This window comes from Oryctolagus cuniculus, chromosome 10, assembly GCF_051225735.1.
Source record: "Oryctolagus cuniculus isolate XC-2025 breed Fujian yellow rabbit chromosome 10, ASM5122573v1, whole genome shotgun sequence".
Classification (NCBI taxonomy): domain Eukaryota; kingdom Metazoa; phylum Chordata; class Mammalia; order Lagomorpha; family Leporidae; genus Oryctolagus; species Oryctolagus cuniculus.
Window position 1 is genome coordinate 120,742,809 of NC_142876.1, and position 16,462 is coordinate 120,759,270.

Consider the following 16,462-nt stretch of genomic DNA (forward strand, 5'->3'; position numbering starts at 1 on the left):
CTTTACTCTGTGTGCATGTGTGTCCAAAGTAAATAAATAATTAAAAAGAAAAGCGACAACTCCTTGTCAGCCTTTGCCATGCTGACAGTCTCGTCACCAGCTCTGCTCAGGCCGTCACTTCCATCGCTCCGTCAAGCCACTCTAAAGTTTCCAGTGTTAAGCCCACTGCCCAGTCAACAGTGAACCCTGCGTGCACCTACCAATATCTCCCTCACTCTCCTTCTGGGCCACTGTCCTTTCCGTTTCTCCTCCTCTCCATTTGCATGTCCTTGGCCAACTCCTGTGCCACTTCCTCTCCTTCTTGAGCTCTGCTTACTGGGCACCTGGACATTGTCCTGACTGTTCTGTCTACAGCGTGTCTGAAGCATCTCATCTCAAGGTCAGCAAATCACCTGTGATCTGACAAATCCCAGCACCTCTCCTGAATTCGATTCACAAATCCAACCCTACTCGGCATCTTCACCGTCATTCAGAGGGATCTCCAAGTTCATGGTCAACATCACGTCCTCCCTCCCCTAATGTCTGTACTTCAGAAATGACTACCACTAACCAACATGTTCGCACCAACAGCCAAAGAGATGTTTCAGTGGATGCACTTTGCCTGTACCTCATGTGGGGTCAATTTTCAAATTGGATCCAGTTCATTTGGAGGAGGAGAGAGAAGGGAAAGGGGAGAAGAGGAGGAGGAGAAGAAGAAGGGAATAAAGGACATGGAGAGGATGACACTCCGATGGGAATGAGTTTAACAGATATCGGCAGCCCTCTGGATCCTTCTCATCACTAACTCAGCTTCGGTATCTCATCTCCTCTTCAATGACTTCCCTTTCTACAAAGTCTGAAGACGCTGTGTTCTGCAGACATCTTATTCACACTCACCAGCAGGACTCTCTTCAGAGCTCATACCATGTCCCAAATGATCTAGTAATGATTTCTCTCCTGACTGCATATGTTCCTTGGCACTACCAACCTTAGCAGCACCGTTCACTGTCCCCAGACCCCAGACAGGGCCAGGGACCAAGCTGATATTCACATTGTGTCCAGCCTTAATGGATGGATGAGAGAATCCTTAATCCTTCAACAAGGGATGAAGGATTTCTTTACAATGAAAGGTACCGTGTGGAACAGAATGGAAAGTGTGGACGACACGACACACACACATACACACACACACAGGAAGATGGGAGGAGGCAGGACACATTTTGGCTCCATCAACACTGATGCTGAGCCCTGTGAGAGGCCAGCAATTCGCCACCTGCTGGTTTCTCCAACATTCGACCTCTCCTTTCCTCGCTCCTGGAGAAAGGACTCTGCCCCTGGAGAGCAACCTGGAGGTGTCTGAGCAGAGGCCCAGCTGGTGCCGTGGGTGCCTCTGGAATTCCCAGTCAGTCTGGACTGCAACTCACCTGCTGCCTGCCACACACACTCAGAGGTTTTGCGTCTGTGGCAATATGTCCGTGCTGTCTGCCTAGCCACTTTTGCTTTGACAGAGCACTGATTATCAAACGGAGCTACTGCAAAGTGAAAGCCAGGGTCATCAGTGGAACCCAAGTGTGTGGTGACCTGCAGCACTGCCTGGGTCACCTGTATGCCCAGGACGGGGCAGAGTAGTAGGGGTAATACATAATGTTGTTCAGGCAACACCTGCACAGCGTAGAGTGGCAATCGCACGGAGCCTGGGGGAAAAGACGGCCCTGGCCCTGTGCCGCAAGCCAACTGCATGGCCTGCTTTGTCACACCTGAGCACATCAAGGAACCCAAGAAAAATTCCTGAATGAAGAGGAAGAAGGGAAGCTGTAGGCTGTAGGGCACTTGCCCAGCATCCGAAAATGGCCACATCCTTTGGGAAGGAAGAAGAACAAGCTGCACCAGGCTAGGGAGCCCTAGGACGCTGCCCACAGGGCCTGGTCCCTTCCTGCAAGCTGTAGACCAGGCCACCTAGCTGACGTGGTACACGGTACAAGCATGCGATCCCTATTTGTGGACACAGCACTTGTATTTGGCTTAGTGTTGTGACGGCTTCTGTGGACGGTGCTGGGGATGTAATTCCACACAAGCTCCATGAAATGTTGAGGTGCTTAGGAAATTTCCTCCTTTGTCCAAGTCTTGCCCTGCTACAGATGTCTTTGTACGAGCAGCCCGGGGTGGGGGGTGGTGGTTCTGAAGTGAGAACCAGGCTCCAGTGTCCTGCTGTTTCCCTGCTTGCTGGATCACACTGATCTCCCGATCCTTGCACAAACCTCGCAGACAGCTTTCTGTCTCCGGACCTGCACACCTGCTGCTCCCTCTGGATCGAACTCTCTTCTCCTAGCTGTCCCCATGGTTGCTTCGTCATGTCTTGGGTGAAGGTTATCTTCCCAGGGAGGCCCTTCTCTGACTGTTGACTCACGATGGTCAAGACTGCCCCCACCCCTGCCTCCAGCACCTCCTCTCCTGTTTACTTGGTTCCTCGTTACCTGCGCCAGTCTGGCATCCTAATATTCACTTATTTAAAGCCTGTATTCCCTGCACTAGAACACAGGTTGGACAGTCTAACTCTTTAGCTGGTTCTCCAGCATTAACAAGCATCCCTGGCATCCACACTGCCACCCACCCACTCACACAGAGACACTCATGAGTGCGTGCTATGTGTATATTCTTATGGGACACACACACGATGTGACAACTCATTCACTTACTCAGTCCTCATGATAACCTGGTATGAAAATGCTGCTGAAATTCTTACTTTGCGAATAAGAGAACGGAGGCACACGCAGATCCAATGATTTGTCCAGTATCAAAGAAATGATCCTTTCTATTCACACTTTCTGCTATCCATGTCCGCCTACGAGAGCAGTGCGATTTTCCAAGATGGATCTAGCCAGCAGCTTTCCTGTGCCTCCCTGGCTCTGGAACCTTAGCCAAGTCCCTTGACCTCTGTAAGGTTCTGTTTTCTCATCTGTTATGGGGATGCTGTCAGTCCCTCCTCACACAGGGTGTGGAGTCCCAGTGAAAAACAGGGCATGGCGAGTGCTACATGCAGGGACTGACGCAGAGAGAAGGGCCAGGGACCAGCGGTCCAGACTCACTTCATACCGTCAGCTGTAGGGTGCTAAGCTGTGTAGTGGACACTTCTCTACCATAAGGTACTTAGCCACTTCCCCTTGGTTATCTAGGCTGTGAGGAAAGGTCTGGTACCTCCACCTGTGGCAATGTTTCCAGATTCCAGGTTGTTCCTGAACCAGAAATGGAATGGCTCAGTGAGAAGTTTTCACATTCTGAAGGCTCTTGGTGCAGAAAGATCGGACCAGGGAAAGATCCTGCTGTAACTAGCAAGGCTCTCCATTCCCCACCCCTGCATTGTTACTGAGTACTGGGCTCCTTTTCCTCTTCACTGATCTGACCACGGAACACGGTATGTGAGGTCTCTACACGTGCACTGGCGAGCAACTCTCATCAATCATTTCAAAATCGACTCCTTCAGTTTCCAAAGCCTTGGTTGTTTCCCGGGGCCTGGCCCCGCTTATGGGTGAGCCTCAGCTGTGCAGTCTTCAGGAACAGACTCCCCAGCACGGGGGCGGGGGTGGGGGGCACGCTGATATCTTGGAGTCGATCTGCTTTCCCACGGCTTCACTGACTGTGTGGCTCCCTCTACTTCTATTTGCTGAGGATAAGGACACAGATCTTACTCCCAAACTCACTCATCCATTCATTCCACAGAGACCGATTGAGCACTTCTGAGTACCCACCGCCATTAGGAGCCCGAGGGATACAGAGAAGAACCAGATGGGCCAAGTCCTGGCGTTCAAGGACCCTACACTGTAGTGAGGAGATGCAGGTGAACATCAAGTGAACCCTGACTGACAACAGGAAGCCACGGGAGGGGAGTAGGGTGGAGGTCACTTCCACTTTGGGCGGTGAAGAGTTAACACCTGTGTGTGATGCACATCACGGGGCCGGATCTGAGTGGCAGGAAGGACGCAGCACAAGAGGGTGGACAGTGTGGCTCCCTCTGTCCCAAAGTCATGGACTGAAGGTACTCATACAGGACTGGCTTGATATAGTTACAGTGTTAAGGATGTGGGCCTAGCAGGTGTCCAGAGGTCACTACAGGTGTGCCCTTGGAGTGCGGTTCTCAGGATTGGGTTGTTGAAGTAAGCTTGAGTCACACCCACTCCTTCTTTCTCTGCTTCCTGGCTCACTCTGGGACCCTCCCTCCTTACCTGTTCTGCTCTCTGCCACCCTCAACAGACAACCAATCAGTACAGCTGCCCAGTCTTGGGCTGTGCATCTCCAAAATTATGAGGCAAAACAAGGATTCCTCCTGTCTAAGTAGCTTTCCCAGGTATCTGTTGCAGTGACCAAAAGCTAAGTAATTACGGAAGGTCTGGGTGACAACACCCTAGACAGAGGCAGGTGCAGTGCGAGGGCCCTGCTGTGGTCAGAGGCAGACACAACATTAGCAAGACCTAAGAGAAGCCATGAGGATGAGAAGAATAGGAAACGGAGACTGGGTAGACAGGACGGCACCAGGGCACCAGATAACCAGAGGCAGTTCTTGTTGGCAAAGGCCCCCTCTATGAATATTGTCACTTTTGCAGGCCATATGATCTCTGTCTCAGCTAAGGAGCTCTACCTTGCAGTGTGAAAGTAGCCACTGGGAAGTCACAACGCAACACGGACGAGGAGCAATGAATGCATGTGTTTCGATGGCGACTCCTTAGAACGGACCAACAGGCAGGGCTTTGGACCCTTGATCCCGGCCTCACAAGCCCTAAGAAGAATGTAAATCCCGCTACAATTGTGATGGTGGCTGGAGTGCAACACAGTGGTATCAGTGGGAAGCCGCTAGAAGGTAGAAGTGATTTGATCTCCAGTAGCTGGGGTCCCGGGTCATGTTATAGATTCTTAAAGTAGATTCTTAAGTAACAGAGCTATTCTCAAAGAAAAGGAAACCACTTTAAAACCTGCTCACAAAAGATATATCTCAGGGGTGGCATTCACTGGAGGAAGAAAGACAGCAGCATTATGGGCGGGAACCCAAATTGTGCCCATTTGCTGGTTAAGTCAATCTGCCAGTCAGGGTTTTTCTGCCGTGTAATGGAAGTCTTGGTTCAGCAAACTCACAGCTGGGTTCTACGCCAAGTCATCAATGCCAACGTGAAAAAGAGCAAGAGCCCCCAGACATGTTCCTGAGATGATTCTCCATTTCCGGCACCATGCCACCCGTTAGAGATGTTACTGTCCCCTTGTCGGGTGGACGGACTGTCAGCGCCACCCTCTAAGAGTCATTTCTTACCTTCTCCTCCCCCCAAAGCTGGGTAGCCAGCAGGATTTCCATGACAAATGGAAACCACAGCCCCCTCCGTTTTCCAAAGCTCTCCCTGAGCCTGCTCAGCGGGAATCCTCACTTATCTTAGCTCCTGGAAAAGGTAGGGGCGCTGTGGCTGATATGAGCATTTCTAGTTTTCAGTTCAGCGGCTGCATTAGCAATTTTCTTGTTTCTGGTTCATCTGTCAGATTTCTGTACCATAGTTTCAGCATCTGAAGAATCCAGTCCACTCTCGACAACATTAACCAGGAAACATCTCCATTTAGAGACAACTACAAAGGTACTGATATTCACAAAACACATACTTACCCCTGTTTACCTTATAAGCATTAGCAGGATACTGGATTCAGATTTCAATTACATTTTACTACCCAAATTAGAAAAACCTATGTCTTCTCAAGCCTTTCAGCTGAATTTTTTTTTTTTTAATGTACCAGGAAAGAAAATAGCTGGTTTGCATCCCGGCTGCTCCACTTCTGATCCAGCTCTCTGCTATGGCCTGGGAAAGCAGTAGAAGATGGCCCACGTGCCCCTGAGCCCACATGGGAGATTCCAAAGAAGCTCCTGGCTTCTTTAGACCAGTCCAGCTCTGGCCAGTCATTTGCACTCATTTGGGGAGTGAACCAGCACATGGAGGATCTCTCTCTGTCTGTCTCTCTCTCTCTCTGTCTCTCTCTCTCTCCCTTCCTCCCTCCCTCCCTGTAACTCTGCCTTTCAAATAAATAAATAAGTCTTTTTAAAGAACCCACTAGGTACTTCTACGCTACCAGATCTTCAGCACTGCACAGGTAGCAGTTTGCATGCTGTATTACAACTGAATATCCTGTTCATCAGGCACACAGTCAGCACCAGGCAGAGTGCTCGCCTCACCAACAGTGTAACGTGGCTGTGGTGTCTCCAGCTCATCACTTGGTGAGGACACTGGGGAAAATACCAAAGAAGCACAATAAAGGTAGAGTCTGGCAGCCTGTGTATCTGTCCTTGAACGCCAAAACCCAGTCATTACACACTGATCTAGGGCTCGGGTCCGCCAGCCAGCATCTCCCAGGTCTGACTCCTTCTATGGCCACCAAGGCTCTTTGGAAACAAAGTGATAAATCAGTCAAGGGAGTTCACATCAAAGGCGGAAGTGCAGAGCGAAGCCTGCAAGACAAGGAAGAAGACAGGACTTTTGGTCTCAGGCCCTGGCGCGTCCCCACTGGGTGTCTACTCATGACCCCAGGTGAGGACCTCAAAGAAGGGCCAGTGTAGCCCCAGTGACTTGTCCTCTGCATTCTTGGATTCTCAGCCATGCCCTAGACTTCCTCTGTTGCCCAGCTGTGTCCTCCTACTTACCCCACACACGCACGTTCCTGCCTGTGGAAGGGGAAATCGTAAGCTTTGCTCGGAGTTGAGACGATCCACAGCAGCCCTCCCTGAAGCCTGCCACTGCCCACAAGGCTGCTTACTTTCTCATGATTTATGGCCACATCCAGTCCTACCTGGCACGCCCAACGCAGCCCCTGAGCAGAGGCAGAGACAGCCAAAAGCAGAGGTTAACCACCCGGCCATCTGAAGTCCCTATGTCCACGCACATGGCACCTGCCCTCAGCACCCACTCTCCAGGCCTCAGAGGCCACTGCTGCTGGCAGGTGCACAGAGGCCAGCAGCCGTGCAGGCGCCTTGCACAGGAGCAGCTAGTGCTGTAGCAACACACTGAGGAGACTCCCTTCAGGGACGAGTGGGTGTGGACAGCACTTCCAGCACACGGGGCCTCCTGGAAACAACTCTTCCCAGGACTCCTAACCTAGGTGTGCCCGGTGCATGGCACGGCAGGGAGGAGGTGAGGTTTGCTGCCTTCTTTCCTGCTGCCAGCTCCCTTCCCGACTCTCCTCCCCGACTCCACATTTCCCCCTTCCCTCCAACTATTGTCCACTGAAAGCCAAGCCCAGACCAAGCTCATTTCCATCCAGCCTGGGAGCCACTGTCTGTCTTCCTAGGATAGAATTCCACATATTAACTACTCACGCAGTCCATTCCTCATGAATAATGAATAAGCTTTCTAGAGCATGCCCCAACCATGCCGCAACCATGCCCTACACACAACTGCAGCACCATGCCCCCCAGAATCAAGTCCCAACTCCTTATCAGGCATCCTCCAGGATTTCAAGTCTGCTCCCCGGCCCAGTGCAGGCTTGGGTCACCCACAATCCCTGCCTCTATTCCAGCCACCCTAAATAGGAGAATCCTCTACCCTCTGCCCCTCTTCCTGCTGGTGTCTTCCCAGTCATCTCTGCTCAGGTGAGCCTGAGGCCAAGGGCAAAGTTCTTCTTTGCTGACTATTGGCTATGTGCCACCGACTACCACAAAGCTCCCTCTACACACTCTCACGAATGTACCCCTAATCATTGTAGCAGCTCTCAACGAGGGCAATCAGTATAAGGGTGCTCGATGATGAAGTTTAAGGCAAGGAGGAAGGGGGACGTGGGGGAAGGGGTTCCACGGATTTTTAACAGCTCTGCGGAGGTGGAACTGATACTTAGTAACCAGTGGATCAGTGTCTACATGGCAATGCCTGCCAAAGCATCACCAAGGTGAAGACAATCAGTGTCTGCCTCATGCCCAAACTGTCCTCACATCTTTGGGAATCCTGCATTCCTGCCCTGCCCATCAGTAGCCAATGGAGGATCTTCCTTCTGTCCCTAACGATAAATTAGAATTTTTAAAAAAATACCGATCTATATGCAGTCATTGAGGGTGCTTTGTACTGTGTTCATCGGGGTTCTGTCCTGAGCTCAGCCTGCTTGCTTTGAGAATTCCCAGCGTTGCTGACTGTGTCAGGGGACGACCGGTGCACATGGGGGGGTTCCATTTCACACACTGATCCAACCTGTTTATCCATTCAGCTGCTATTGAATACTGGGGTGTTTCCAGGTGGGGTTATTGCAAATAAAACTCCTCTAAGTCTCTGCGTAGACACACTGCTTCCCCACCCATGGGTACACAGGGAAGTGGAAAGGCCAGGCAGGCATGACAGGTGCGTAGCTCAACTTGTTAAAATCCTGGCAAACTCCCCCAAAGTGAAGGTGCCATCTCTGGTCTTCCCAGCAGCAGTGTATCAGGGTTTCAGCTGTCCCTCATCCTCACCGGCACCCAGTCATGTCAAAACTGAGCAAGGAGTTGTGCTGACCAATGTCAAGGTCTCCTGGGCTCTGAAACCCATGAGAAGGGATAACTGGGTCCACTGTGGGGTGAAAGAACTGAGGACTGAAGGAGGAACACGGCTCGTACAAAGCATACACTGCTAAGGTCTAGCACGCTGCAGGATGCGGTGGGGAGGAGGCCCAGGAAAGGGCTACCCAGCCAGCTTCAAGGTCAGAGGAAGCCTAGAGGCTAAGTGGGGCCTGGAACAAAGGGCAAGTGGGCAGTACTGAGACGTCTCACCGGGATCACAGGAGTCCACGACTGGACTGGGCAGTTCCCTCACTACCCCAGCATGCTAAGTTGTGCTGGCTTCCCTGTGGTCTGAGAAAAAGGTCTTTCTGAAAATGAGAGGTGGTCGGTGACTCTCTGCCAACAGCCAAAGGACAGACACTGGCCTGGCTATGGTCCTCCCAGCTCTCAGGGCCAGGGTCCTTGGGGCAGGATCTCTCTAAAGCTGAGGTCCCAAAGCCATGTAAGAAGAAAGTCAGACTCCAGAGGGCATTCCTGGTGGGGGTTGTGGCAGATTCAAGGTTAAAAAAAAAATGTTCCAACTGGCACACAAACCTGCATGCTCTCTCTTCTAACCCATCAGGCATTTAGCAAACTGATGCTATCTTTCATCTATCCGCTACAATAAACATGTAACTTTCCTCTATCTGCTACAATAGACATGTAACCTGTTTTCTTACCTCTAGCTGCTTCTCACCCTCATTTAGCCTAAAATACTACCCCTGAAATTGCTCATGCCAATTACCCTCTGCTCATGTTGGTCCTGCACTCCCACTCGGTGCTGGCTCTACAGGGCTTGGAGGAGGAGGCCCCATCGCAATGGAATTCTAGCCTCTCTGACTGCCCTGCTGCCTGGGAATTGTGTCAGAGGGAAGACCCCGAAAAATTCAACAAGAGCTGAAGGCAATATTTCCCCCTCAAGAAAGGACGGCGTATATTTTGTCTTCCAATCTGCGGTATTTAAATTAACTTGGCCCACCACATGGAAAAGATATGACGCCTGCCAAATGCTTCATTTGGGAGGGAGCTGTGAGAATTCACATTGTTTCGAAATTTGCCCAGAAAGTGAGGCTTCACTAATTTGTATTATGTTCTCTCCTATCTAAGGGAGCCACAGTTGCCTGAGTGTCATCTTTTCTCTATATGCCTTCTCTATATGCCTTGTGTCCAAACCCCTGCATCGGACGTGTGATATTACTTCTTACCGGGTGTTCATGTGGTTTTCTTTTGTTATTTTCAGCCCCCTTGTCCTGGTTTTCATGGTGCTTTGGTGGAAGCTGCTCCTCTGCATACCTGTCTATCATTCTTTGTGGTGCAACCTCAGCCATGCCTCGCACTAGTCAGAGTTTGCCTGAAGACCTACACGGATCCACATTTTGAGTCCCTAATGGACATGGACAACGTCTTCCGAACCTCGCTCCCATAGAACCAGGAAGGGCAGATGCTTTGCCATACTCAGTTCAATGGGTGAAAGACCATGAGAAAATTTTAGTCAATCAAACACGGCAGAATCGTAACATATTATCTAAGAGAATGAGGACTGCTCCTTTAGGTGTGCCGGTTGGCAGCCTACGATCAGAAACAATAATTTTCTGATTTTCTTAGCTCTCCTTTCCCTTTAAGTTGATTAATCTTAGTGAAGGCCTCTCATTGGTGCTCTCCCAATAACGTAAGCAGCTGGATGGGAAGTGGTGTCAGGGACCATTGATAGGAGGCTGAAACTAAATCATAAACGACAGCTGGTTTTCTAATCCAGTTGGGACAATGGTTGCCTCTAGGCTGTGCTGAGAAGGATTTCAAGACCACACCCAAATCCCGGGGAATGGTGCTGGGATTGATTAGTGATGTCTACCTTGGGCACTGACGGAGGAATATTCAGCTACATGCCAAATATTTCTTATCCCTATAGAAGGGTGCCTTCTGTCTGTGGAAAACTAAACTAAAAGTTGAGTCTCTTTGGTTGTGAAAAATGTTGAAATCCATGCCTTGATTTTTATAATAAGCATTTTCCACGAACTTGTTGAACACCCTTTGTGTTTGTCCTAGGCTGATTTGGCTCTGTGTTCAGATTCTGGGAGACTGTGTCACACGTGCAAGATGACACCATGCTCAGTGCTCCTAACAGCCTCTCAAGAACTACTCCTGCCTGCTTGTCCTGTTGCTATCCTTGGTCCCAGGGCTGGGGCCTTGGTTCTAGTTTTTCAAAGTCTCTGGCCCAAACCTTGGTGTTGAAACTTTATTTAGACCCCGGGGGTCCTTGACATCTGCCTTTGATCCTGGGTAGAGTCTCTCTGATCTCCTGATTACTTGATCCCTGCACCTCCTCTTTGCTTGGGATGGGAATTAATGCTTCCCCCAATGTTCCCTAAAAGCAGAAATCAAGGGACTGCTCAGAGGCCGTCCTCTACGGCTGGGAGGGAGGCATGAGGCCGTTTTAAGAAGTCTGCTTGATCTCCACTGGCATTTTCCCAGCAGACTTGTTAAAGATGAAGACTTTTATGCTTTATTTTCAACCTATAGAATCTGCTGGGGGATGGAGGGGGAAGACATGACACAATTTTGAGAACCACTGAGTTAAGCATCCCAAGCTGGGTCAGAGGCTTGCCAACGGTTGTCCTAATTCTGTCATTTAGTGGAGTAATGCTCCAGTGGAAATCAAAGAGTCCTATCACGTAAGTTTGTTTTACATCCTGGTTCTTCTCTTATGTATGCAGAGTTGCCGCCCACGGATGCCCTTGTGAAAGATACACTCCTTCCTCCACGGCACTACTCTTCTAGTAATTTCTTCTGGAACCTCAGTTACTTCACGTTCTTTCCTTTTTCACTTCTTATCGTCCTCCTCTCTGCACAACCACTCCTGACTCAGGGCAGACCTCTGGGAATCTCTGGTCTCACTTTTATTCCAAGATCTACTGTCCTGGGCAGAGTCAAGCGGCATGAAGCTTGTCTCCCAGCCCTCATGTAGGAGACGATGTAACAGGTTGCCTAGGAAGCTTTCCAGACATCTGGCCAAGATGCTTTGGATGAAGGTGTCCTCAGGAAGATTTTCCCGATCCATCATCCCTATCTGAAGATAGGGATGTGTACCTGTAGAGGTAACACCCAGAATCAAAGACAATGGTGGGGGCTGGAGCAGATAGTGCCAGGACATAGTAACAATGTTACTGCTCTGCACTAGCCCAGCCAACTCCTGTGCTGTGCTTGCACCAGCTGGTGCCTCTCCCTGCACCATCTCAGTCTCCTAGAAATACTTTCTGAACGCTGGAATCGTCTCTTGCAGCTACTTTTCACACTTGCATCCCTAGCCATCTTGCAAGATCCTCACAGAAGAACTCCCAGGCCAGCAGTGATCGATCAAGGAGGCAGCGATCTCTCCGACCCTCCTAACGACAGGAGAAGTACATTCCATGGGTGCTGACGTTTCTGCAATGAACTAACAGCTTTCTGTGCCGATGCATTAAACTGATGAGAAATTTCACAAAGATACCCTTAGCATAATCAAAAATGAATTCGATTTCCAGAAAGAGAAAACAGTCACTACTGAACTCACTGACTAATCTTTACTGCTCTGGCACTGTGAATTTCTTCCATTTAAAACAGTTAAACTGTTAGATCTGCCCCAAAATGGAAGAGCTTGGGTTCTTTAAGTTGCTAGCTTGGCAAAAAAGATGGCTTTTGCCATGATCTATTTATAACATTTGGCAAGGTGCTGCCTTCTACAATTTGAATGTCGTGGTTTAATGTAAGCAAAGTGGTATTTTTTAATGGATTGCTCATGCTTATCTTGCCATATGCCCATCATTAGGGTGGGTGCATTTTTATATACCAATTCACTGCTGCCATGTGGCAACTCAGTACCTTTAACTGTGGCAGTCAATCATAAAACACCCTCACTTTTCAAGAAGATAGAAAGGAAAACGAGATTTCTGAAACTCAGATCAAAGGCGCACTGCTTGGACACAGGTTACTTCTTCCCGCAGCCCGATTCTCCCAGCCCAACAAACCCTAGAACAAGCAGAATGGATGAATGCCAGTTCTGAAGCCTTGTCTCACTTCCAAGTTTTTAAATAAGCCATTTCACACATGACCTTATTGAGAAGATACACAGGCAAGACCGGAAGGATCCAGAGACGCAAAACGACATGGAAGAGGTAGAACCTGTTAGGCAGCACACAACAGCATTCATTTAGAAAACACTGCAATTGTTTGTCCCTCTTGTTCACTTACAGGAAAGAAGTCTTCGTGTCCTAAACACGTTACATGGGTAACCGTTTGCTGTAGTAACATGGTGATTACTCCCAAAGGCCTCGATGGCACATCCCAGAAGATGCCCAATACTTATCAATTTACCATCAGACACTGGAGACTTCTTTCCCTCTCCACCGCATTTCACTACTCTGACTTACATTTTATTATTCTCTTGGCCCACAAGGAAATGGAAGAAATAAAATGAAATTCAAGTTGGTTTCACAGACAATAAACATGCATTATGAATTTGAAACATATATACTCAATGAGCATGTATTTTAGAAGAACTTACTCTTAGCTACTTTATGGCTAAAATTACAATCTGGAAACATTTATTGTCTTTGATATTAGAATTGTGAATGATTTCATAAACTATTCACTTTTATTTTGTAAAAGATAGCCAAAATCTATAGCTTCTGAATCACACAATTTAGGTAACAGATATCTTTTCAGTTGGAAAACCAGCCAAATGCCATTAATCCTTTATATGACTTTACAGAGAACAAAGTTTAGAATGAAAAATCAGATTCAGCTAGTGCTTGGAATCGTAGACTTTTGTAGATTTTTAAACATTCCCAATTTAATCTTTCTGCTTTTTCATTAAAGACAGACATTTTCGAATGCTAATGAGATGCATTCAAAGTAACATGGAGTACAGTCAGACATCAGAAGCAGTGACACCTGATCAAGCTAGAACTCGGGTCTCTCCTACAGAGTGCCACTTAGGACTCAAGATCTCTGTCCCAGCCTCAGTTGCACCAGCCTGCCACAGCCCACATCTGGTGGAGGACACTACAACTTATTAGGATTAACAGATCACACTTGTAAGATGTGCAAATATACAAACCTACAGCCAGACTAGGTTATGATCAGGAATCATATATACATCAATCTTATCTAGCTAAATATAATACCACAAGGTTGCCAAATTAGCATGCATGTCAAACCTAGAGCTAGAAACCACATTAAAATCCACACAGGAGGGCTGCCTAATTTATGGATGCTTCAGCCTGTAACTATACTGGGGAACTGTATCTTAGACAAACACAGCATAGCCCCACATACTGGAGACCATGAACTTTGAAAACCTTGAACTTTCACAGCTGGATGACACACAACCTCTCTCTTGGCAAGAAAGTTGGGTCTCTGATCTCATTATGCATTGCTTGCTGTGCTTAATGGACGGGTAGCTGTGAGCAGTCTAGGGTAGAATGATAACCAAAGCTTTTCTTCATTCACTCATTGGGCCATAGTTTATTAATACACACTTGGCAACTCGAGTATGCTGTAGAGCTTACATAGCTTATATACCTGATCCTGTTCACAGTCGACAGCAAGGCAGTCACTAAAAAAGTGACAGAACATGACAATGATGACCACGACACATTCCCCACTACAGAATACGCTACTGTGGCTGTCTCCTCTCATCATAAAGAAATATGTGTGCAAGCAGAGGGGATAGACTATGAGCAAATAGCATGATTTAATTTAGATAGATGAGATCATTTTATACTAGATAATCTCTTGTTACACTGAATAATTCTATAGTAAATATAATTACCTTGAAAAGACCACTTCTAGTTGGTTTCCAGCGAGATAAATGGAGCACAATGATGAGTTTTAGACCCCTGGAGCATTCATGCCTAGTGACCCAAGTATTCTCAACTCCTAGAAATATAATCCTGCACACGTAAAACCTCCAACTTGACACAACCCATTGGGTTTCGGTAATTACAAATACATTTTTGAAACATATGACGAGCTGTGCATTTTCACTTACCTTTTCCGCTGACTGAGCAGTGCCGAAAAAAATCGGGATAAAGGCGAGCCACACTATACACGTCGTGTACATAGTGAATCCAATGGGCTTGGCTTCATTAAAGTTCTCGGGCACACCCCGAGTTTTGATGGCATACACGGTACACGTGACCATGAGAAGGATGCTATATCCCAAGGAGCAAATGATTTGGAGATCTGTAATGTCACATTTCAGAACTCCTCTAGCCTGGTCAGGGTTCATTGTCTTATGCTCGTCATAGTCTATGATGATGTTGGGTGGGTCGACGCCAAACCAAATGAAAACACCCAGAAGCTGAACCGATATTAAACTGGAAGTGATTGCCAGCTGAGACGTGGGGCTTATGAGTCTGGGGGCTGTCACTGATTTCTTGCCCTGCTCAAATATGCGATAAATCCGATTGGTTTTTGTCAAGAGGGCCGCGTAGCTGATGCACATACCCAACCCCAGGAAAACGCGCCGGAAGGAGCACACCGCTACGTCGGGTTTGGCTATCATCAGGAAAGTGATGATGTAGCAGAGAAAGATGCCTGTCAACAGGACGTAGCTGAGTTCCCGGCCAGACGCGCGGACGATGGGCGTGTCATTGTAGCGGATGAAAGTGGCCATGACGAAGATGGTGGCGATGATGCCCAGCATTGCCAGGAACACGGGGATGACCGCCCAGGGGGAGTGCCACTCCAGTTTGATGATGGGGATGTTCTGACAGCCGGTCCGATTCTCATTGGGCCGCTGGTCATAGGGGCAGTGCTGGCACGTCATCTCATCAAACTGGTACTGGTAACCATCGCAAGGCTCACAGGTCCAGCAGCATGGGGTCCCCTTTTGTGTCTTCTTCCTTTGTCCAGGCTTACACGGCAGTGTGCACACAGAAGGGGGGATTTCCCGGACTCCTCTACCCCACTGCATATCCTCTATCTGTGTTGTCGGAAATAAGAAGATGAAACACGTCTGTTATTCAAGAGAGCAGGAAAATAACCACACAGCAAAAAGCAATCATAGCAGGGAACACGTGAGAGGCCTGATGGATGTAGCTTAACCCCTGTGAGTGAGAGCTACAACCATGACTTCATCCCACGCCACATGAATGGATTGACAAACAGGACCTGTCTTTATGCTGCTTGCAAGGAACTCACTTACCCTCTAAGGATACACACAGACTGAAAGGGAAAGGAGGGAACGAGATATTCCACACCATTGGGACCCAAGAGTTACCATACTTTCATCAGATTACAGAGATTTTAGGTCAAAAGTAGTAATTGGCACACTCTAACAAAAGGAATTAATACTTACATACCCATTCAATATAGCTCCAAACACAAAAAGCTAGTACACTTAGCCCTCAATGGATAGGCTCCGAATAGGGGCCTGGGCACCCTACTTTCAGAAACACAGATCATCTCGACAGAAAATAAACAGTAGAGTTAAAGTACACCTAGATCAATTGAAGCCACAGGCATCTACAGAACTTTCTATCCAGCAGTTACAGAATACACACTGTTCTCAATGGGACACTGAAGAGTATCTTGGAAAGGTCATAGGTTAGGGCAATAAACAAGTGTCAATAAATTTCAAAGAATAGAAATTATATCAAGTATCTTTTATGACTACCATGCAATACAGCTTGAACTCCATAAGAAGAAAATTTATGGAAACTAAACAAATACATGGAAATTCAACATCTTATTCCTTAACAATTAGGGGGATCCAGCAAGAAATCAAGGAGGAAATAAAAAAAATTCCTGAAATGAATGAAAATAAAGCATAGTACACCAAAATCAAAAGCAAAAATGGTAAAGTTTATAATAATCAAAATGTACATAAAAAACCCAGAAAGATGCCTAATAAGCAATTTAGTACTATACTTCAAGGAGAAGAGAAACACGAACAAATAAACCCACAGTTGGAACAAGTGA

At 47.9% G+C, this 16,462-nt stretch overlaps 1 protein-coding gene across 4 annotated transcripts in view; it reads right to left on the bottom strand.

The window, feature by feature from the left end:
• Positions 1–16,462, bottom strand: part of GRM7 (glutamate metabotropic receptor 7) — a 742,767-nt gene that overhangs the window by 152,766 nt on the left and 573,539 nt on the right. For all 4 annotated transcript variants that reach the window (XM_089305656.1, XM_089305657.1, XM_089305658.1 and 1 more), the window contains one exon: positions 14,529–15,464. In XM_089305656.1, coding sequence (XP_089161782.1) covers positions 14,529–15,464 — 936 coding nt within the window. The remainder of the gene's footprint in view (positions 1–14,528; positions 15,465–16,462) is intronic.